General features: G+C 51.9%; 1 protein-coding gene across 1 annotated transcript in view; it reads left to right on the top strand.

Moving 5' to 3' along the window:
* The window catches only part of LOC121875833 (protein couch potato-like), a 153835-nt gene that overhangs the window by 110728 nt on the left and 18922 nt on the right, over window positions 1-24185 (top strand). The window contains 4 exon segments of the mRNA XM_042380531.1: window positions 7755-7808; window positions 12843-12905; window positions 17324-17462; window positions 23639-23749. Coding sequence (XP_042236465.1) covers window positions 7755-7808; window positions 12843-12905; window positions 17324-17462; window positions 23639-23749 — 367 coding nt within the window.

Here is a 24185-nt window from a genome sequence, read left to right as displayed (position 1 = left end):
TTTTAATATTTTATTTTCATATTTTTATATATACAGTAGGCCTATAGACTTGGGTGAGAGAGAGAGAGAGAGAGAGAGAGAGAGAGAGAGAGAGAGAGAGAGAGAGAGAGAGAGAGAGAGAGAGAGAGAGAGAGCATAATAATAAATACAACAATAATGAGGAAAATGTACTTGTGTGTGTGTCATGATCTGAATGAGGGGAGGGAGGTGTGAGGGGGAGGGGGAGGTGTGAGGGGAGGGAGGTGTGAGGGAGGGAGGTGTGAGGGAGGGAGGTGTGAGGGAGGGAGGTGTGAGGGAGGGAGTGTGAGGGAGGGGGAGGTGTGAGGGGGAGGGGAGGTGTGAGGGGAGGGAGGTGTGAGGGAGGGAGGTGGGGGGAGGTGTGAGGGAGGGAGGTGTGAGGGGGAGGGGAGGTGTGAGGGAGGGAGGTGTGAGGGGGGAGGAGGTGTGAGGGAGGGGGAGGTGTGAGGGAGAGAGGTGGAGGAGGTGTGTGAGGAGGTGTGAGGGAGGGAGGTGTGAGGGAGGGAGGTGGAGGTGTGAGGGGAGGGAGTGTGAGGGAGGGGGGAGGAGGTGTGAGGGAGGTGTGGGGGGAGGGAGGTGTGAGGGGTGAGGGAGAGAGGTGGAGGTGTGAGGGGAGGGGTGGAGGTGTGAGGGGAGGGAGGGAGGTGTGAGGGAGGAAGACTACACGAATTACTTAATGGAGAACTGGCTTTATTGCCTCGTCGCACGTTCTTACCTGTGTACATGACGTTATTTAGTGTACATGTGTGTGTGTATCGAGGGACACATACTCTAAACACTTACCTTCAGTCTGTGTGTGGTGTTCCCCTCAGCTTGTAAGACAGAACCATTACTCCTTGTAGTGTAGTGTGGTGTTGGTGGTTCCTGGCCCTCCCTCACTCCCTCACTCTCTCCCTCCTCAACTCACTCCCTCCCTCAACTCCCTCCTCCCTCCTCCCTCCCTCCCCTCCCTCCCTCCCTCCTCCTCCTCCCTCCTCACTCCTCAACTCCCTCCCTCCTCCCTCCCTCCCTCCCTCACTCCCTCCTCTCCCTCAACTCCCTCCTCCCTCCCTCCCTCAACTCCCTCCCTCCCTCCCTCCCTCAACTCCTCCCTCCTCCTCCCTCCCTCCAACTCCCTCCCTCCCTCCCCTCCCTCAACTCCCTCCCTCCCTCCCTCCCTCCCTCTGGTGTTTGTTGTGTTAGACGATGGTTTGGTTCAGCCCCGTGTGTCCTTTGCGTGGGCCCTACGTCACAGAGGGCGAGAGAGAGGGTAGATTATATCTCTCTCGTTATATCCTGCTAATATAAACACACACACACACACACACACACACCCCGGATAGGATGCCACACTGCCTACACCACAGAGATTCGAATCTTGGATCGTAAATTGTCTTTTTAGAGCGATAACCACTCCTCCACTGCTGCCATATTGTGGGATAACTACTTAGATATGGCCGTCGCTGTGGTCTAGAGAGGCAAGTGTGGCCATGTGGTTAGATCATGGCCACTGTCTTTGGCCTTATGGTGTACTATAATAATATAGGGACCAGTTGATGTGGCCAAGTGATGCCAGTTGTTTTAGGTTTAGTGTGGTTATCAGTGTGGCCTGGTGGGGTATGGCCGGTGTGCCCAGACGGAGCAAACCGGTCGTCGTTGTGGCCAGGTGGTTTATGGTGTGGCCAGGCGGAGTAAGAGCGGTCGTAGGTGTGGCCAGGCGGAGTAAGAGCGGTCGTAGGTGTGGCCAGGTGGTTTATGGTGTGGCCAGGCGGAGTAAGAGCGGTCGTAGGTGTGGCCAGGTGGTTTATGGTGTGGCCAGGCGGAGTAAGAGCGGTCGTAGGTGTGGCCAGGTGGTATATGGGCGTCAGTGTGGACCTGCAATAACACAGCTCAGGTGGCCTCGTCGGTGCCTTGGGAGGGAGGCGCACCCGGGCGAAGTCTCCATCCTGCGATTGCCTCATTTTTAATTCATCTGGGACAGCCCGCCCTCGCCTGCCTCTCTATATAGCCTCGTAGTGCGCGCCATCTGTAGCCTGCCACCTGAACTAACACCCACAACACTGCACCCCACACAACACTACACCCCACACACACCCCACACAAGATATTACCCCCTCACACACACACACACACACACACACACACACGTACGTCAAAGTAGATAATATCGATTTTGCGAAAGTCAGGTCAAGCAGACATATTGATTTCAAGGTCAAGGGAGGTCAACTTTAATGTAGCCGCAAGGCCATGAGGTCAACTGACAGGGTTGAGGGCAGATGAAGACACCAGCAGATATTATTAATTATGTGATTCAGGTAAGGCAGGTGTGTGGGGGCAGGTGTGTGGGGGCAGGTGTGTGTGTGGAGGCAGGTGTTAAGGGAAGGTGTTGGTAAAGTAATGATGCAGTGATGGGATATATATGAGGTGGGGTAGGGTGGGGCAGGTGGTGGGGTGGGGCAGCAGGCAGGTGGTGGGGGTGGGGTAGGGTGGGGCAGGTGGTGGGTGGGGTGGGGCAGGTGGTGGGTGGGGCAGCAGGCAGGTGGTGGGGGTGGGGTGGGGCAGCAGGCAGGTGGTGGGTGGGGTGGGGCAGCAGGCAGGTGGTGGGTGGGGTGGGGCAGCAGGTAGGTGGTGGTGGGGTGGGGCAGCAGGCAGGTGGTGGGGGGTGGGGTGGGGCAGCAGGCAGGTGGTGGGTGGGGCGGTGGTGGTGGGGTGGGGCAGCAGGCAGGTGGTGGTGGGGTGGGGCAGCAGGCAGGTGGTGGGGGTGGGGTGGGGGCAGCAGGCAGGTGGTGGTGGGGTGGGGCAGCAGGCAGGTGGTGGTGGGGTGGGGCAGCAGGCAGGTGGTGGGGTGGGTGGGGCAGCAGGCAGGTGGTGATGGGTGGGGTGGGGCAGCAGGCAGGTGGGTGGGTGGGGTGGGGCAGCAGGTAGGTGGTGGTGGGGTGGGGCAGCAGGCAGGTGGTGGGTGGGGTGGGGCAGCAGGCAGGTGGTGGTGGGGTGGGGCAGCAGGCAGGTGGTGATGGGTGGGGTGGGGCAGCAGGCAGGTGGTGATGGGTGGGTGGGGCAGCAGGCAGGTGGTGATGGGTGGGGGTGGGGCAGCAGGTAGGTGGTGATGGGTGGGGTGGGGCAGCAGGCAGGTGGTGATGGGTGAGGGGTGGGGCAGCAGGCAGGTGGTTGTGGGTGGGGTGGGGCAGCAGGCAGGTGGTGGTGGGTGGGGTGGGGCAGCAGGCAGGTGGTGGGTGGGGTGGGGCAGCAGGCAGGTGGTGGGTGGGGTGGGGCAGCAGGCAGGTGGTGGGTGGGGTGGGGCAGCAGGCAGGTGGTGGTGGGGTGGGGCAGCAGGTAGGTGGTGATGGGTGGGGTGGGGGCAGGCAGGTGGTGATGGGTGGGGTTGGGCAGCAGGTAGGTGGTGATGGGTGGGGTGGGGCAGCAGGCAGGTGGTGGGGGGTGGGGTGGGGCAGCAGGCAGGTGGTGGGTGGGTGGGGCGGCAGGTAGGCAGGCGGTGGTGGGTGGGGTGGGGCAGCAGGTAGGCAGGCGGTGGTGGGTGGGGTGGGGCAGCAGGTAGGCAGGCGGTGGTGGGGTGGGGCAGCAGGTGGGTGGGGTGGGGCGCAGGTAGGCAGGCGGTGGTGGGGTGGGGCAGCAGGCAGATGGTGGGTGGGGTGGGGCAGCAGGTAGGCAGGCGGTGGTGGGGTGGGGCAGGTGGTGGGTGGGCAGCAGGCAGGCAGGCGGTGGGCGTGGGAAGGTACACCTGGCGAGGCAGTTTGGGGCGAGAATGGCGCCGCCCCTACTTCCCTTGGAATATTACTACTTGCTGCTGCTATTTATTACACTGGAAAATATACACAGCGTGTGGTGGTGGTGGTGGTATTGGTGGTGGTGGTGGCGGAGGTAGTGGTGGTGGTGGTGGTGAGTGGTAGTGGCGGAGGTGGTGGTGGTAGTGGTGGTGGTGGTGGTATTGGTGGTGGTGGTGGTGGTTGGTGGTGAGTGGCGGGTGTGAGTGGTGGTGGTGGTGGAAGTGGTGGTGGTGGTGGTGGTGGGTGGAGGTAGTGCTGGCGGTGGTAGTGGTGGTAGTGGCGGAGGTAGTGCTGGCGGAGGTAGTGGTGGTAGTGGTAGTGGCGGAGGTAGTGCTGGCGGTGGTAGTGGTGGTAGTGGTAGTGGCGAGGTAGTGCTGGCGGTGGTAGTGGTGGTAGTGGTAGTGGCGGAGGTGGTGGTGGTGGTAGTGGTGGTGGTGCTGGCGGTGGTAGTGGTGGTAGTGGCGGAGGTAGTGCTGGCGGAGGTAGTGGTGGTAGTGGTAGTGGCGGAGGTGGTGGTGGGAGTGGTGGAGGTAGTGCTGGCGGAGGTAGTGGTGGTAGTGGTAGTGGCGGAGGTAGTGCTGGCGGTGGTGGTGTGGTAGTGGCGGAGGTGGTGGGTGGTAGTGGTGGGTGGTGCTGGCGGCGGTGGTGGTGGTAGTGGTAGTGGCGGGTAGTGCTGGCGGAGGTAGTGGTGTGGTGGTGAGTGGCGGGTAGTGCTGGCGGTGGTAGTGGGGTGGTGGTGGTGGTAGTGGTAGTGGCGGAGGTGGTGGTGGTAGTGGCGGAGGGTGGTGGTAGTGGTGTGGTGGTGGGTAGTGGCGGAGGTGGTGGTGAGGTGGTGGTGATGGTAGTGGCAGGTGGTGGTGGTAGTGGCGGAGGTGAGGTGGTGGTAGTGGCGGAGATAGTGCTGGTGGTGGTGGTGGTGGCAGTGGTGGTGGTGGTAGTGCTGGCGGTGTGGTGCTGGCGGTGGTGGTGGTGGTAGTGGCGGTGGTGGTGGTGGCGGAGGTAGTGCTGGTGAGTGGCGGAGGTAGTGCTGGTGGTGGTGAGGAGGTAGGTGGTGGTAGTGGCGGGTAGTGCTGGCGGTGGTAGTGGTGGTAGTGGTAGTGGCGGAGGTGGTGGTGGTAGTAGTGGTGTGGTGGTGGTGGAGTGGTGGTGGTAGTGCTGGCGGTGGTAGTGGTGGTGGTGTTGTTGGTGGTGTTTGCCGGGTAGTGGTGGCGGTGGTGGTAGTGCTGGCGGTGGTGGTGGTGGTGGTAGTGGCGGAGGTGGTGGTGGTAGTGGTGGCGGTAGTGCTGGCGGTGGGTGGTGTGTAGTGGTAGTGGCGGAGGTAGTGCTGGCGGTGGTAGTGGTGGTAATACACATAATACAATAACATCATGATAATACAAAAACAAAGCGAGAATGAATTTATACAATGAAGGAAGAGGAGAGGAATGGCCCACTGTATAATAATAATAATGGTATATAACTCTCCCTCAACACTATCATGTATAATAACAACACATTAAAGTTACATTTTTTTTTTTTGATGTTGAATGTGTTAAACGCCATCAGCCATAGTGAGTCATGTAGTCTAAATTGGGCCTAAACACACGAGGGAATACTGATGGTTTTAGTAAGTTATGTAAGTCACTATACATTACACGACACTACACTTCACGACATTACACTACAACTACATATTATACACTATACTACAACTACACACTAATACACTACACAATATACACTACACTACACCATGCACCACACTATACACTACACTTCACTATACACAATGCACTATAAACTACACTTCCATCTCGTAAACCCCAGTGACAGTGGGGATGAGAAATGAAGAATAATGATCTCAACGCCTGTCACCATTGAGATAGTGACAGACAGTCGTTCAGGTGTGTGTGTATAGATGGATCCAGTCAAAACCTGTAGCAAAACACACTTTTCCGGGTATATTGCGTGCTGATTGGTCCGTACTCACCTTAACGTCGTTGCTGATTGGTCCGTACCCACCTTAACGTCGTTGTTGATTGGTCCGTACCCACCTTAACGTCGTTGCTGATTGGTCCGTACTCACCTTGCGTCGTTGTTGATTGGTCCGTACTCACCTTAGCGTCTTTGCTGATTGGTCCGTACTCACCTTAACGTCGTTGATTGGTCCGTACTCACCTTAACGTCGTTGCTGATTGGTCGTACCACCTTAACGTCGTTGTTGATTGGTCCGTACTCACCTTAACGTCGTTGATGTTGGTCCGTACTCACGTTAACGTCGTTTGCTGATTGGTCCGTACCCACCATAACATCGTCGGCTAGCGTTCTTCTGTTGACTATTATCTGACACACTTCCACGCCCACCTGACCAAGCATCATTACCGCCCTTCCCCCGCCCCCAATTCTCCGAGTCAGGCGAGGTGGGTTAGGTTAGGTTAGGTCTGGTTAGGTTAGGTTAGCTCAGCTCAGGTTTGGTTAGGTTAGGTTAGGTTAATTCTTCCATCTTCACTACTGAGGATTATTCATGGCTGGAAAAACCTTTGGTGTAAATGACCCCGGCAGCCATAGCTTACCCAGAAGTGGTTCCTTGAGAGGTTTTTGGCCGCGCGAACTGCAAGGGCGGAGTTTATTTATGGTGTGTGTGTGTGTGTGTGTGTGTGTGTGTGTGTGTGTGGCAATAAGGTGAGGTCAGGTTTTGTGTCTTGGTGAGTGAGAGAGAGGAGATGATTATTTTGCTCTCTCTCTCTCTCTCTCTCTCTCTCTCTCTCTCTCCTTGTGTCCAGGGCATTATGGGCCACAACTGTACACCCTTTTTTATTTCATCGACGAAACATTATAATAGATCAATAAATTAATAAACTCGAACATTAAGGTGTCGTCTTATAAAAAAGAAAAACTTACTTGTTCATTGATTGGTTGATTGATTAGAGTTTATATCTAGATTAAAGTGATGGCAGATCCGGAAGTTGGCCGCTATCAGTCCTTGGGTGTAGATGGTTCATTGAGGCGTCGACGCTGCCCCCCTCCCTCCCTCACCTCTCTAGGAACCAGCCCCATCCTCCTCACCCAGCTCACTTCCCCCCTCCCCAGGAACAGCCTCTCCCTCCCCTCTTCCCTCCCCCCTCCTCCTTCCCCTCCCTCCCTCCTCTTTATTATATTCATACGAGTCTTTATACCTGCTGGGGGGGATGAGGGGGGGAGCTTCGCTTAGAGATATTACGACGCAGGCTGTGGGGAGAGGGTTGTATTACCAGGAAAAGAAATACGTTAATAAAGAAGAAAGTGTGATAAAGGAGGAAAGCAAATACGTGAGGGCGTCTCTCTCTCTCTCTCTCTCTCTCTCTCTCTCTCTCTCTCTCTCAACACCTGTATTAGTTCAGCCCCAATTACCTGAGAGAGAGAGAGAGAGAGAGAGAGTTATTAATCCTTGGTACCTACTGTGACCGCCAACATTAATGGCCGTGTGTGTGTGTGTTCGTCCTGGGTAAAATATTTCTTAATTTGTTTCCCGAAAATTACCTCCTCTGTTCTGTAATTTTTAGTAATTGAGCTAAAAGCGAAAAGTGGTCTGATAAACAGTGAGTTATTTGTTGTGAAAGTAACTTATTTTTGTTATTATTATTGTTCTCATTTTTTATTAAATATTTTTATTGTTATTGTAGTTATTATTATTATTGTTATTATTGTTATTGTTTTTATTATTTTTATTATTACTATTATTATTATTATTATTATTATTATCATTATTATTATTATTATTATTATTATTATTATTTTTTTATTATTCAAAACTACATTACATTCATATTAAATACTAGTAAATAAATACCAAGAGGCTATCAATATATTGTTGTTTGAGTGTTTATAATGTATACATACCTGTTCATCCCATCTGTACATACATACATACATACATAGTTCGACTTGTGTACTGTATGTATGTATGTATGTATGTATGTATATGTACATTAATTTACCCTTCTCTCTCCCCAGGGCTATGAGGGGTCGCTACTGAAGGTGACCAGCAAGAATGGCAAGACCGCATCAGTAAGTACATATGTGTGTGTGTGTGTGTGTGTGTGTGTGTGTGATCTGAAGCCTGTGAAACTGTCAGCTGTTCTCTCTCTCTCTCTCTCTCTCTCTCTCTCTCTCTCTCTCTCTCTCTCTGTATGTTTTAAAATATTTGTGTTTGCGTGAGACAGACAAATAAGAAACAGTTATGAGACAGACAGACAGACAGACAGACAGACATATGTGTGTGTGAGAGAGTGAACAAGACAACCCCATCTCAACAAACAGTGATATGGGCTGGGTTGGGCGGTGTGGTGATGGGCGGGGGGTGGGCGGGTGTGGTGGTGGGGTGTGGTGGGCCGGGTGTGGTGGGCCGGTGTGGTGGGCCGGGCTTAGGTTGGTCTAGGAATGTCCCGTTACATTTTGTAGGAGGACGATAGAGGTCAGAGGTCAAGTAGGTCACCTGGCCAGGAATCGTGTCATATCACCTGTAATTTTGAGTCGTGAGGTTTTGTCTGCTATTGATTGAAACTGGTCCACTGTTAGCTCAGACTGGTTCACTGTTAGCCCAGACTGGTTCACTGTTAGCCCAGACTGGTTCACCGTTAGCTCAGACTGATTCACTGCTCGTTTTGACTGTCCAACAACTATTTTAACTGGTTCACTGTAGCTTAAACTGGTACAAGGTGTGGATGTAACCGGTTCGTATTTGGTTGGGGGGTTTGATTCATCGCAGTTGGTCCTAGTTCACTGTTGGTTCCTTTTGACTCGTGATTGATCTTTGGTTGTAACTGGTTGACAATGACTGGGTGGATAACTGGTTGACAATGACTGGGTGGATAACTGGTTGACAATGACTGGGTGGATAACTGGTTGACAATGACTGGGTGGATAACTGGTTGACTGGTTCTTGGTTGGATAACTGGTTGACAATGACTGGTTGACAATGACTGGGTGGATAACTGGTTGACAATGACTGGGTGGATAACTGGTTGACAATGACTGGGTGGATAACTGGTTGACAATGACTGGTGGATAACTGGTTGACAATGACTGGGTGGATAACTGGTTGACAATGACTGGGTGGATAACTGGTTGACAATGACTGGGTGGATAACTGGTTGACAATGACTGGGTGGATAACTGGTTGACAATGACTGGGTGGATAACTGGTTGACTGGTTCTTGGGTACACACTATAGTACATTTTTAATCAACTCGGGGTATTGGCTCCCTTAGTCTTTTGTTTCTTGGGGTACATCGATCGTATTGACTCATAATGTTGTTTTGTCATAATTATCGACTTGTTGTGCTTTATTGTGGAGAGAATAGGGATAATACCACAGTGCCAGAGTGTACCGTAGTGCCAGAGTGTACCGTAGTGCCAGAGTGTACCGTAGTGCCAGAGTGTACCGTAGTGCCAGAGTGTACCGTAGTGCCAGGTGTACCGTAGTGCCAGGTGTACCGTAGTGCCAGAGTGTAACATTGGCCTCAAAAGCAGCCTGTACCTACCCTCTCCACCACCACCACCCCTGCCCCCGTGTATTATTCATACCCTTGTCACCACCTGTATGGTGTAAGGTGGGGGTGTGTTGTGTGTGTCGCCACTTGAACACGATCCTAGCTGTTAATTATGGCACACTGAGACACGATACTCCTCTTCTCCTCTCTTCCTCTCCTCCTCCTCCTCCTTCCTTTCCTCTTCCTTCTCCTCATTTCTTCATCTTACCACCCTCGTCTTTCCTCTATTTTCCTTCTCTTCCTTTCAACATCATCCTCTTCTTCCCTCCTCCAATTTAATCGTTTTCTTTCTCCTTCCTCTTCCTCCTCCTCCCCCTACTTCTCCCTCCCTCTCTCCCTCTTTTCCCTCCTCTCCCTCCCTCACCTGCAATTATAATGAGATGACTTATTGGAATTGGTGGTGTTTTCTCTCTTCTCCTTCCTTCCTTCCTTCCTTCCTTCCTTCCTTCTTTCTGTCTTACACACAAACCTCTCTCTCTCTCTCTCTCTCTCTCTCTCTCTCTCTCTCTCTCGTAATAACTTGATTGTCGTTTAGTGTTCATCTTAATCTCCCTGTCATCTCTCAGACCCATCCCGTTTCCTCCGTCTGTTTCCTCCGTCCTGCCTCCTCCCTCCCGTTTCCTCCCGTCCTGCCTCCCCCCCATCCCGTCCCCGTCCCACCACCGTCTCCTCCCGTACGTCCCACCTACTTCCGTCTTCCGTCCTCCGTCCGCCACCCCTGATCTCCTCCGCACCTATCGGGTTTTCTTCACGTCTCTTCTTCACGCTTATGATATACCCTGGCTGTCTTACTCCTCCCCTCCCCATCCATCTCCCACCCTCCATCCCTCCTCCCCATCTCCCCTGGTGACGTGGTGAGGCTGGTGACGTGGTGAGGGCTGGTGACGTGGTGAGGGCTGGTGACGTGGTGAGGGCTGGTGACGTGGTGAGGGCTGGTGACGTGGTGAGTGGTGACGTGGTGAGGGCTGGTGACGTGGTGAGGGCTGGTGACGTGGTGAGGGCTGGTGACGTGGTGAGGGTTGATGTGGTGAGGCTGGTGACGTGGAGGGCCAGGACACGGCTTTCCTCTGTCACTTTATCTCTAAATAGTGTATGTTGGTGGTGAGGGAGGAGAGTGTGGTGGTGAGGGAAGGAGGGGTGGGAGGGAAGAGGGTGGTGGTGAGGGAAGGAGTGAGTGTGGTGGTGAGGGAAGGAGGGAGGTGGTGGTGAAGGAGGGAGGGAGTGTGTGGTGAAGGAGGAGGAGGGAGGAGGGAGTGAGTGGTGAGGTGGTGGTGAAGGAGTGAGTGTGGTGGTGAGGGAAGGAGTGAGGTGTGGTGGTGAGGGAAGGAGGGAGTGTGGTGGTGGGTGAGCATCGCGTGCAGGTAGGCCGTTACCTGGGCTGGGGTTGAGGGGAGGACGGAGGGAACACCTGGTTTTTCCCCTCTGTGGTGGTGTTGAGTGTGGGCCTTGTGGCGGGGTGTTGGACGGCCCACTGTTGGCAGCCGGGGACCCCACCCTCAGGAGGGGGACCCCACCGTCAGGAAATGGAACCCACCTTCAGGAGGAGGGGGGGCACATTCATGAGTTAGCCCGGTCAGCCCACCGCCCACCTTACCAACAGGACCCTCCTCGAGGCCTGGTGCCCGCCACACTATTGATCACTGAGAAGGAAAACAAGAAGCATGGGGTGGTAGGTGGTGGTTGGTAGTGGTGAAGGTGGTAGTAGTGGTAGGTGGTGGTTGGTAGTGGTGAAGGTGGTAGTAGTGGTGGGTGGTGGCTGGTAGTGGTGAAGGTGTAGTGGTAGGTGGTGGTTGGTAGTGGTGAAGGTGGTAGTAGTGGTAGGTGGTGGTTGGTAGTGATGAAGGTGGTAGTAGTGGTAGGTGGTGGTTGGTAGTGATGAAGGTGAGTGGTGAGGTGGTAGTAGTGGTAGGTGGTGGTTGGTAGTGGTGAGGTGGTAGTAGTGGTAGGTGGTGGTTGGTAGTGGTGAAGGTGGTAGTAGTGGTAGGTGGTGGTTGGTAGTGGTGAAGGTGGTAGTAGTGGTAGGTGGTGGTTGGTAGTGGTGAAGGTGGTAGTAGTGGTAGGTGGTAGTGGTGGTTGGTAGTGGTGAAGGTGGTAGTAGTGGTTGGTGGTGAGGTGGTAGTGGTGGTGGGTGGTGGTAGTGGTGAAGGTGGTAGTAGTGGTAGGTGGTGGTTGGTAGTGTGGTGAAAGTGGTAGTAGTGGTAGGTGGTGGTTGGTAGTGGTGAAGGTGGTAGTAGTGGTAGGTGGTGGTTGGTAGTGGTGAAGGTGGTAGTAGTGGTGGTGGTGGTTGGTGTTGTTAGGTGGTGGTTGGTAGTAGTGATGGATGGTGGGAGTAAAGGTAGGTGGTAGTGGTAGGTACATGGAGCCAAGTCCTTCACGCTGTCTGCCTCACCAATACGTCTTTTTCCTCGTGGCTTCGGATTCATAGAGCTTCAGGGCCTGGACTCAAAAAGGTTCAGTTGCCGGATTCACAAAGGTTCAGTTGCCGGATTCACAAAGGTTCAGTTGCCGGATTCACAAAGGTTCAGTTGCCGGATTCACAAAGGTTCAGTTGCCGGATTCACAAAGGTTCAGTTGCCGGATTCACAAAGGTTCAGACACGATGTGATGTGTTGGTATAACTGTGTCAGTGAATCCGCGAGCTAACCGACCTCTCCTCAGGATTAAAAGATGGATGAATGGCCAAGGATAGATACCGAACCGAACCCCTGTCCAGCCAGCCTCCGGGTTCACAAAAAAGTTCATATGATACATAGTTCCTCGTAAGTGATGGACGTTTGGGTGTCACTTACAAGACAACAGGTGTACATACATTATCAGAATTAACCCTTAAACTTGACCTTAACTAGACACGTGACGGGGTTCAACATGTGACAGGGGTTCAACGTGACGGGGGTTCAACAGAGGGAGGAGGGAGGAGGGAGGGGTGTATCATCACTACCACCACATGCTAATTACATACTTACGTCAGGTGGTGTAACACGTGAACGACGGTACTGCAGGTGTGAGGTGTTGTGAAAAATCATTATATTGACAAGTAGGTGACGCAGGGACTGGTACACGTGATGATGAATGGTTGGACTATTAATACTGTGCGGTGGCTGAGTGGAGAACATGACTCGCCTTCTGTACTTAAAATAGGAGTCCCCAATAGTTCACGTCAAAGACTCGAGTCCACCCAGCTGAGGAAGAGTGTGTGTGTGTGTGTGTGTGTGTGTGTGTGTGTGTGTGTGTGTGTGTGTGTGTGTGTGTAAGAATAACTCTCCTTCATGTAGTGTTCGTGTGTGTCATTTTATTGTACTGTATATATATATTTAACTTCTGTTTTGATTTATTTCAGGTAATTTTGTTTTGGTGGAGTTAATTAGGTAACATTTATTCCAGTATTAGGAAGGTTGGGGGTACATAAGTGAGGTAGTGTGAGGGGGATTATTCCTTTGTCTTTAATGTATTTAGGTTTGGTATGTAGTGTTACAGCTGGTACAGTGTGTGGTTACAGCTGGTCGTGTTACAATACTACAGTGTTATAACGCCTGTGTTGTGTGTGTTACAGCCGGTGGGGTTCGTGACCTTCAGCACGCAGGCTGGTGCTGAGGCGGCCAAGCAGGACCTGCAGGTAAGTCGCCACGCCCCCACGCCCACATTTTGTTCCCACCGTCACGCCTTTCCCGGGACACTCAGGTACAGCTGGTAACCTCAGACTGGTGTGGTCAGGTCAGGTCAGCCTCTTGTCATGACCTCAGCTCTATATAGCTTGTGTTCTAATCGGTTATTATCCAGGTTTAACTTTGTCTAATATTTTTGGTGATGTGTTTTAGCTGAGGTAATTTTAAGGGAAGGTTTGGCGCTCTAGGTAGATGGTAGAGGAGGTGTGTGTGTGTGTGTGTGTTTGTAGGAGTCCTGGTGTGTATTGTGTTGGTGGCTGTTGTAGGTAGCTCCTGAAGGGGTTGTATGGGTACGGAGTCTACCACCACGTGTGAGGTCCGCTATAGGAGTGATGGGTCAAGGTTTAGTGCGGAGTGACGTCTTGGGCGGCACACAGGTCGTTATGCCAGGGGGGTGGGGCAGGAGTCCGTGTGTCACCAGTACTGACACACTCACTAACTTGTCCTGATAGTGAGGAGAGGTGAGAGTGTGTGTGTGTGTGTGTGTGTGTGTGTGTGTGTGTGTGTGTGTGTGTGTGTGTGTGTGTGTGTGTGTGTGTGTGGTGGGAGAGAGTGAGGCTGGCCGGCACTACCATCCCTCTGGGTTATGGCTCCCTGCCACCACCACTCACTCTTACCCCACACTCACCTGCTCGGTAAGTGTGGTTAGGGAGGACCCGGATGGGATAGATTGCGGTTAAGGTGGTCTCCTGTGAGCATTAAGCCATTTTATTGGTGCGGCTGTTCCTGTAGGACTGGTGGGCGTCGGGGTGTGGCACTGGCGTAGTGGAGAGTTGCATTGACTGTGGCTCTCATCTACCTGCTGGTGCCTTCACCTGCCTCACTCACCTGTCGTTATGACCAAACTTGGGGTGTACTGTATATTGTGGCCACCCGCAGGTGTACTATATTTGTTCTAATAGCAAGTTCTCTGCTGACGTTTAGTTTAAAGTGAGAGTTGTGTATGTCTCCCTGTGGTGTGTAGGTTATTCATTAGCCAGGTGTAATATTAAGTGCTTGACTAAGGTGTGCCACAGTGTTGGGTTGTGCTTAATAAAGGAGGTGGTGGGCATTATGGGAGATGCACTGACATTGTGTGTGGGTGCCAGGTACTGATACACAAGAATGGTGGCACCCTTCTCCAGCCCCCTCCACCACACCTTCACACACCTGGTGGTGGGTGAGATAGTGTGTGTGGTGTGGTGGAGGAGACGGGATGTTGTGATGAAGACCACGGGTACTGTATACCTGTGGGAGGAGCCGGGCCCACCACAGAGAGCTGCACGGCCACATGTTGCTCCACACCATCGTCGCGAGCCTCCCTTCCCCCTTTAACCCCTCCCCTCCTCATCTACTCTCTCTAGCTGTTAGTCACCAAATAGTGTTAGTTGAGTCACAAACCCTAGTCTTCTCATCCCCTTATCAGCACCCACGGCCCAGTACCGACGCCGTGTACTAGTGTGGCACTGGAGCTGTGCCCGCCCCCCTTCACGTGCCGAGCATGACCTCCCGCCCCTCTCTCTCTGGCCTCAGCCCAGCTTTTTGCCGCAGTCCGTGCAGGTCTCTCGGTAGGATGCTACAGCCTCCCTTCTGGGTACATTCTTGCTGCAACAGGCGCACCAACTGTTGTTTACCCTTGATATTTCTCTACCCCTCACCACCACCACTATCCTTCTCCTACCCCATCCTTCTCCTCCTCTCTTTCATCATATTCCTTCCATACATCCATCCAACTCTCTCTCTCTCCCAATACCACTTTCACAGAATTCCTCGCCTGTTCCCCACCTTACGCCTCGCCATCACCTATCCACGCCTCTCCTCACCTCTCCCACGCCTCTCCCACTCTCCCTCACCTCTCCCACCAACTCCTTCCTCTCCCCGCCTCTCCTTCACCTCTCCCACGCCTCTCTTCCACCTCTCCCGCCTCTCCTTCACCTCTCCACGCCTCCCTCCCACCTCTCCCACGCCTCTCCTTCACCCCTCTCCACGCCTCTCCTTCACCCCTCTCCCACGCCTCTCCTTCCCCTCTCACGCCTCTCCTTCACCTCTCCCACGCCTCTCCACGCCTCTCCACCTCTCCCTACTCTCCCACACCAACTCCTTCACCTCTCCCACCTCTCCTTCACCTCTCCCACGCCTCTCTTCACTCTCCACGCCTCCTCCTTCACCTCTCCACGCCTCTCCTTCACCTGCTCCACCAACTCCTTCACCTCTCCTCCTCTCCATCACCTCTCCCACGCCTCTCCTTCACCTCTCCCACGCCTCTCCTTCCCCTCTCCCCACGCCTCTCCTTCACCTCGCCCACCTCTCCTTCACCTCTCCCACGCCACTCCTTCACCTCTCACGCCTCTCCTTCACCTCTCCCACGCCTCTCCTTCACCTCTCCACGCCTCTCCTTCACCTCTCCCACGCCTCTCCCTCACCTCTCCCACGCCTCTCCCACGCCTCTCCCTCTCTCCCACGCAACTCCTTCACCTCTCCCACACCAGCTCCTTCACCTCTCCCGCCTCTCCTTCCTCTCCCACGCCTCTCCTTCACCTCTCCACGCCTCTCCTTCACCTCTCCACGCCTCTCCTTCACCTCTCCACGCCTCTCCTTCCACCTCTCCCGCCTCTCCTTCACCTCTCCCACGCCTCTCCTTCACCTCTCCCACGCCTCTCCTTCACCTCTCCCGCCTCTCTTCACCTCTCCACGCCTCTCCTTCACCTCGCCCACCTTCTCCTTCCTCTCCCACGCCTCTCCTTCCACCTCTCCCGCCTCTCCTTCACCCTCTCCACGCCACTCCTTCACCTCTCCCACGCCTCTCTTCCCCCTCTCCCGCCTCTCCTTCACCCTCTCCCACGCCTCTCCTTCACCTCGCCTCTCCTTCACCTCTCCCGCCTCTCCTTCACCTCTCCCGCCTCTCCTCACCTCTCCACGCCCTCTCTCCTTCACCTCTCCCACGCCTCTCCTTCACCTCTCCCACGCCTCTCCTTCACCTCTCCCCACGCCTCTCTTCACCTCTCCACGCCTCTCCTTCACCTCTCCACGCCTCTCCTTCACCCCTCTCCCACGCCTCCTCCTTCACCTCTCCCACGCCTCTCCTTCCTCTCCCCGCCTCTCCTTCACCTCTCCACTCTCCTTCACCTCTCCCACGCCTCTCCTTCACCTCTCCCACGCTCCCTTCACCTCTCCCACGCCTCTCCTTCACCTCTCCCGCCTCTCCTTCACCTCTCCACGCCTCTCCTTCACCTCTCCACGCCTCCTCCCTCGCCTCTCCCTCGCCTCTCCCTGCCCTCTCCACGCCTCTCCACTCTCCCTACCTCTCCCCACCTCTCCCACGCCCTCTCCTTCACCTCTCCGCCTCTCCTTCCACCCCTCTCCCACGCCTCTCCTTCCACCTCTCCCACGCCTCTCCTTCCACCTCTCCACGCCTCTCCTTCACTCTCCCCGCCTCCTCCTTCACCTCTCCCACGCCTCTCCTTCACCTCTCCCCACGCCTCTCCTTCACCTCTCCCACGCCTCTCCTTCACCTCTCCCCTCTCCCTCACCTCTCCACGCCTCTCCCACGCCTCTCCCTTCACCTCTCCACGCACTCCTTCACCTCTCCCACACCAACTCCTTCACCTCTCCCACACCTCCTTCACCTCTCCCCTCTCCTTCCTCTCCCACGCCTCTCCTTCACCTCTCTCCGCCTCTCCTTCACCTCTCCCGCCTCTCCTTCACCTCTCCCGCCTCTCCTTCCTCTCCCACGCCTCTCCTTCACCTCTCCGCCTCTCCTTCACCTCTCCACGCCTCTCCTTCACCTCTCCACGCCTCTCATTATCATCATTCCACACACCTGTCATTAGTACTTTCTACATCTGTCAACCACCATCCATACCTGTCAACCAGCATCCACATCTGTCAACCAGCATCCACATCACCACCATCCACATCTGTCAACCACCATCCATACTCGTCAACCATCCATACTTATCCCACCATCGCCATCCCAACCACCATCCACATCTGTCAACCACCATCCATACTTGTCAACCACCATCCCATCTGTCAACCACCATCCATACTTGTCAACCACCATCCATACTTATCAACCACCATCCATACCTGTCAACCACCATCCATACTTATCAACCACCATCCATACCTGTCAACCACCATCCACACTTGTCAACCACCATCCACACCTGTCGATCACCATCCACACTCGTCAACCACCATCCATACTTGTCAAGCACCTTCCATACCATCAACCACCATCGACACTTGTCAACCACCATCGACACCTTTCCACCACCATCGACACCACTCAACCAACCAACACCTGTCCACCACTCTTCCACCACTCTTCCACCACCTCCACCACGCCACCTTGTGTTAACTGGCACGGTCTCCGGGTCTCTTGCAGCAAGGCGTGCGGTTTGACCCGGACATGCCGCAGACCATCCGACTCGAGTTTGCTAAAAGTAACACCAAAGTTAGCAAGCCCAAGCAGCAGTCTCCCCCCGCGGCCGCTCCCCACCCCACTCTTGTTGCCTTCACCGGACGTAAGTAACACTGCATGCTCACCTGCCGCCCCTCCCCTCAGCCCGCGCCGCTGCCTCACGCCAACCCTGCCTCGCCCTTACCCTCCCTTGCCCATTCTTTTCTCTCTCTCTATCTTTCTCTCCCCCCTCTCTATCTTTCTCTCTCCTTTTTTGCCACCTCTCAAATTTGAGACCCACCTCAGTTAGCTGCCCCTCAAAAAAGCATTTAATAAATAAGTGGATGGCGTGACGTTGACGGTACGCGGGCTGCCTGTACTACTACTACTACTACTACTACTACTACTATTTGTGTAATCGCCCTTGGCCTACAACACCCGCTACCCCACACCCACACACACACACAGTCTCCACCACCAGGTAGCTCCGTCAAGCAGTAAGTATCCAATGTGTTGGCTCTTGGTGATGGTGTGGGCGTGTTGTGGGCGTGGTAGCGGGTTGTTGTGGATGATCTCTCTCTGCCCTCTAGTAAACACCCCCCCTCCCTCCTCCTCCGTCAGCCTCCTGGTTCCTTCAGTCCACCGTCAGGAAGGACAGATCCCCACCTGTCTCTTCCTCTCTCTCCATGTTTTCGTTCACGTGTGATGCACCCACTGCTGCACCTGTGACATCTACGTGTTAAAGGGATATATATATATATCTCTCTCTCTCTCTCTCTCTCTCTCTCTCTCTCTCTCTCTGTCTCTGTCTCTCTCTCTCTCTCTGTCTCTGTCTCTCTCTCTCTCTCTCTCTCTCTCTCTCTCTCTCTCTCTCTCTCTCTCTCTCTCTCTCTCTCTCTCTCTCTCTCTCTGTCTGTCTCTGTCTCTGTCTCTGTCTCTGTCTCTGTCTCTGTCTCTGTCTCTGTCTCTGTCTCTGTCTCTCTCTCTCTCTCTCTGTCTCTCTCTCTCTCTCTCTCTCTCTCTCTCTCTCTCTCTCTCTCTCTCTCTCCGGGCTGGTCTCCTGCTGCCCCTCCTCAGGGTGTCGTAAAACGGCTCACTCTTAATTTTCCTTCCGTCTCTTGATGCTCTCCACCTTCTACCCTTCCCTCCATCTCACCAGTACAGAACCACACACGGAGCCACACACGACCAAGGAACCACACATGGAACCACACACGACACAAGGAACAACACATGGAACCACACACGACACATGGAACCACACACACGACACATGGAACCACACATGGAACCACACACGACACATGGAACCACACATGGAACCACACGACACATGGAACCACACACGACACAAGGCGACACACGACACAAGGATCAACACACGACACAAGGAACCACACGACACAAGGAACCACACACGACACAAGGAACCACACACGACACAAGTAACAACACGACACAGGATCAACACGACACAGGATCAACACACGACACAAGGATCACACACGACACAAGGAACCACACACGACACAAGGAACCACACACGACACAAGGAACAACACACGACACAAGGAACAACACACGACACAAGGAACAACACACGACACAAGGAACAACACACGACAAGGAACAACACACGACACAAGGAACAACACACGACACAAGGCAACACACGACACAAGGAACCACACACGACACAAGGAACCACACGACACAAGGAACAACACACGACACAGGAACGAACGACACAAGGATCAACACACGACACAAGGAACCACACACGACACAAGGAACCACACACGACACAGGAACCACACACACGACACAAGGAACAACACGACACAAGGAACAACACACGACACAAGGAACAACACACGACACAAGGAACAACACACGACACAAGGAACAACACACGACACAAGGATCAACACACCGACACAGGGATCAACACACGACACAAGAACAACACACGACACAAGGCAACACACGACACAAGGAACAACACACGACACAAGGAACAACACACGACACAGGATCAACACACGACACAGGATCAACACACGACACAAGGAACAACACACGACACAGGATCAACACGACACAAGGACAACACACGACACAGGATCAACACACGACACAGGATCCACACACGACACAAGGAACCACACACGACACAAGGAACCACACACGACACAGGAACCACACGACACAGGATCGACACACGACACAAGGATCGACACGACACAAGGATCGACACACGACACAAGGAACGACACGACACAGGAACGACACACGACACAGGATCGACACACGACACAGGAACCACACACGACACAGGAACCACACACGACACAAGGATCACACACGACACAAGGATCAACCACACGACAAGGAACCACGCACAGGAACCACACACGACACAAGGAACCACGACACAAGGAACCACACACGACACAAGGAACCACACGACACAGGAACCCGACACAAGGATCGACACGACACAAGGAACCACACGACACAAGGAACCACACACGACACAAGGAACCACACACGACACAAGGATCAACACGCGACACAAGGGAACCACACACGACACACGGAACCACGACACAAGGATCGACACACGACACAAGGATCGACACACGACACAAGGAACCACACGACACAAGGAACAACACACCGACACAAGGGCACACACGGAACCACACACGACACAAGGAACCACACACGACACAAGGAGCCACACGACACAGAGCCACACGAACGGAACCACACACCGACACAAGGAAGGCCACACGACACACAGGAGCCACACACGACACACAGGCCACACGACACACGGAGCCACGACACAAGGAGCCACACACGACACACGGAACCACACACGACACACGGAACCACACGACACACGGAGCCACACACACCAGAGGCCACACACGACACAAGGAGCCACACACACGACACAAGGAGCCACACACGACACAAGGGCCACACGACACAGGGCCACACACGACACACGGAGCCACACGACCTGAGGCCACACGACACAGAGGCCACACACGACACAAGGACACACGACACAAGGGCCACACACAGGACACACGACACAGGAACCACACGACACACAGGGCCACACACACCTGAGGCCACACACGACACACGGAACCACGACACACGGGCCACACACGACACAGGCCACACACGACTGGGCCACACACACGACACAAGGGCCACACACGACACAAGGGCCACACACGACACACGGAGCCACGACACACAGAGCCCACACACAGCACACAGGCCACACACATGCAGGCCACACACGACACAAGGAACCACACACGACACAAGGAACCACACACGACACAAGGAACCACACACGACACAAGGAACCACACACGACACAAGGAACCACACACGACACAAAATTGCTAAGTGACCTTGTTTCCATTTGTGACCCCTTCCCTCTTTTCCTCCCTATCCCATCCTCTCTCTCTCTCTCTCTCCTCCCTTCACAGGCTACTGGGGAACCTGGTTTTGTTAACTACTTGTTCATGTCTACTTAATATATTAGCTTACTGTGTCATTGTTCACATTATGATCAGGTGTGGCAGATTATCTTCCTTTCAGACTCTCCAGGTTAGGCTAAGTGCTCATTGGATGAGGTTTGTTCCCTAAGTGCTTTAGAGAGATACCTGTTAATTGCTTACTATACCTGTTTAAAAGGCTGTTTGCTGCTGCTGTTGTTATTGACTTGGTTATTATTTTTATTGTTATATTTAATGCTTTATTTTCTTGTTGATGGTCTAGTTATCATCGTTTTAGTAATTATAGAATGTGTTTGTGATTATAGGTATGTGTGTGCGTGTTGGTGTTATTATTATTGTTGTTATTATTATTATTATTGTTATTAATATTATTATTACTTTTATTGTTGTTATTATTGATTTTTCATTCTATACTTTTTCCCCCCAATTGAATTTTATATTATTATTATTTATCATATTTTGCTTCCGTTGTTTTTAACCTGTTTTTTTCTTCTTCACTATTTTCCCACTTATTTTTTTTTCTTGTGTGTTATTTCTTGTTTCGTCTTCTTGTTCCTCTGTTCACCTTCTTTTGTTAATTCTCGTCCTTTTTCTTCATCCACTTTGTTCTGGCTGCCTGTAACAACCACCATCTTGTTACTTTTATTATTATTATTTTTATCTTTTATTTATGATTTTTATATTATTATTAGTTATTATTATTATTATTACTGTTATTATTATTATTATTATTATTATTATTATTATTATTATCATCATTATTATTATTACTATTATTATTATTATTATTACTACTGCTACTGCTACTATTATTATTATTATTATTATTATTATTATTATTATTATTATTATTATTATTATTATTATTATTATTACCATTATTATTATTATTATTATTATTATTATTATTATTACCATTATTATTATTATTATTATTATTACTACTACTACTACTACTACTACTACTACTACTACTACTACTACTACTATTATTGTTATTACCATTATTATTATTACTGGAGTGAATAACAAAACTAATATTTTTAATTTATTTTTTATTTTAATTTGGTAAATCTTAAGTGTTGTATGCAGTGATTCCAGTCGTATTATATAAAGTAAATATTATTTGTTAGTGAACGTTATCGGTGAGACTTGGTTCATTATCTAATAGTTCTCTTAGGTTAAATGGCATGTCAACGTTATTTTTTTTTTTACTAATTACTATTACAATTAAGTTTACTGCTTGGTATTGATATAATTTTTGCTTTAATTGGCTTATTTTACTTTTGGTGTTGGTTTAGAAATATTAGTAAACATTTTTCTGTTCTTGTCAGCTTGTTAGGGCTTCCATCTGTTGAAGTTATAATTGTTTCTAGTATCTAATGATAATATACCTTTGATATTATTAGTCTTAGACACCTGAGTAATATTTATATATGCTAATGACTTATTTACCTTCACTCAGGTGTGCTTTTTGTGTATTTTATAAATTATGTATAACTTTGTGTGTTTGTTTGTTTGTTTTTTACAGCTTATATTTATTTATATATATATTTAACCAGAGGGCGTGAAGGTAGTGCATTTGTTTATTTATTTTAGGTCCGTGTCTCATCTCTCCATAATTAGCTGATGTTTGTTTACATGTGGTGATGGCGACGAGCGGGCAGGCACTTCTTGGTGCTGGACTTGTTCATGATAAAGGATGTATTGTGTGTGTGGGGGGGGGTTGTTTGTGTATGATTATGTGAGTGTGTTGGGTGGATGGATGGATGTGTGTGTGTGTGTTTGTGCGTGCGTGTAGGGAGAAGTTTGTGTTGTATGTATGTGTGGGTGGGTGTGTGGTTATATATATATATATATATATATATATATATATATATATATATATATATATATATATATATATTAAAATGAGTGTTGTGTGTGTTTTTCTGTATTGTTGGAACAGGTAGCCTTTTAACTTGTAGGCAGTAGTGACGAGAGAGGAAAGAGTGATTGGTGAATGAGGCTGTGAGTGACGGGACAGTGATATTGAGACAGTGAGTGACATGTGAGTTACTGGGGGGCTAAGGGACGCTGTCACACACACACACACACACACACAGAACAGGCCGTTACTGTTTCCTAGCACAGGAGTGTGACCTGGGGATGATGGGTGTTGGGTCGGGGTGGCGGGGCAGGGCAGTGGGGCAGGGGCGGCGCGGCACGCAGCAGTCTTCTTGCTGGAATGGGGAAGGGCAGGTGTGAACAAAACAATTATAGGGGGTGGGAGGTGTTGATGGGCGCGCACACACACACACACACACACACACACACACACACGGGAAGGGCAACGCCGGTCATTAATGGTATTATATTGTACTTAATAATAATCAGATGTTGGTTTGGCCTCCCGGTCCTACCTGCCTTATGTGTGTTTGTACTGTATTTGTAGTGGTGGGGATCTTGTTTTTCTTCCTCTTGTTTTTCCTCCACCTCCCCTTCTTTTTTCTTCTTTCTCCTCCTCCTCCGCCTCTTCTTTCTCTTCTTACTCTATCTCCTCGTCTTCCTCTTTCTCCTCGTCCTCTATCTCCTCTTCTTCATCCACCTCTTCTTTCTCTTCCTCCTCCTTTATCTCCTCTTCTTCCATCTCCTCTTCCTCTTCTTCCTCCTCCTCCGCCTGCCCCCTAGAGTAGTGAAGGTTATGCATATGCTGGCTGTTGCGGCGCCCCCTGAAACATGTTATGCTTGAACTGGCTTATCCGACCCTCAGACCTCGGTGGGATGGTGGGTGGGAGACGTGTGGGGCGTGGTGACGAGTACCTGGGTCCACCTCCTCCTCCTCCCTTCCTCTTGGCCCAGCTGCAGCAGTGCATCGGCCACCGTCAGTATCTGCACAGTCCACACTTGCTGTTTCCTGTCCCTCTCTCACCTTGCACGCTCTACACACACACACCACGTCCACTACATAGCCTCCTCCTCTACCACCACCCATCCCCCCACACACCCCTGCCTGCTGCACCACCACCCCTGCCTGCACCACCACACACCCCTGCCTGCACCTGCCATACACACCCTACCATTCTGCAACCAACACCTTGGCCACCCTAGACAAGCATACTTACTGAACGATTCCATTCACACACACACACACACACACACACACACACTCTATAACATACTTGCACGTGCCAACATAAAGAAAAGCATACAGGTATACGGAAGTAAATGCATGTGCATACAGACATACACTCACGCATGCACACACACACACACACACACACACACACACACACACACACACACACACACACACACTC

This window comes from Homarus americanus, unplaced genomic scaffold, assembly GCF_018991925.1.
Source record: "Homarus americanus isolate GMGI-L3 unplaced genomic scaffold, GMGI_Hamer_2.0 scaffold10188, whole genome shotgun sequence".
In the NCBI taxonomy this organism is placed as follows: Eukaryota; Metazoa; Arthropoda; class Malacostraca; order Decapoda; family Nephropidae; genus Homarus; species Homarus americanus.
This window is presented reverse-complemented; position numbering and strand designations above follow the sequence as displayed.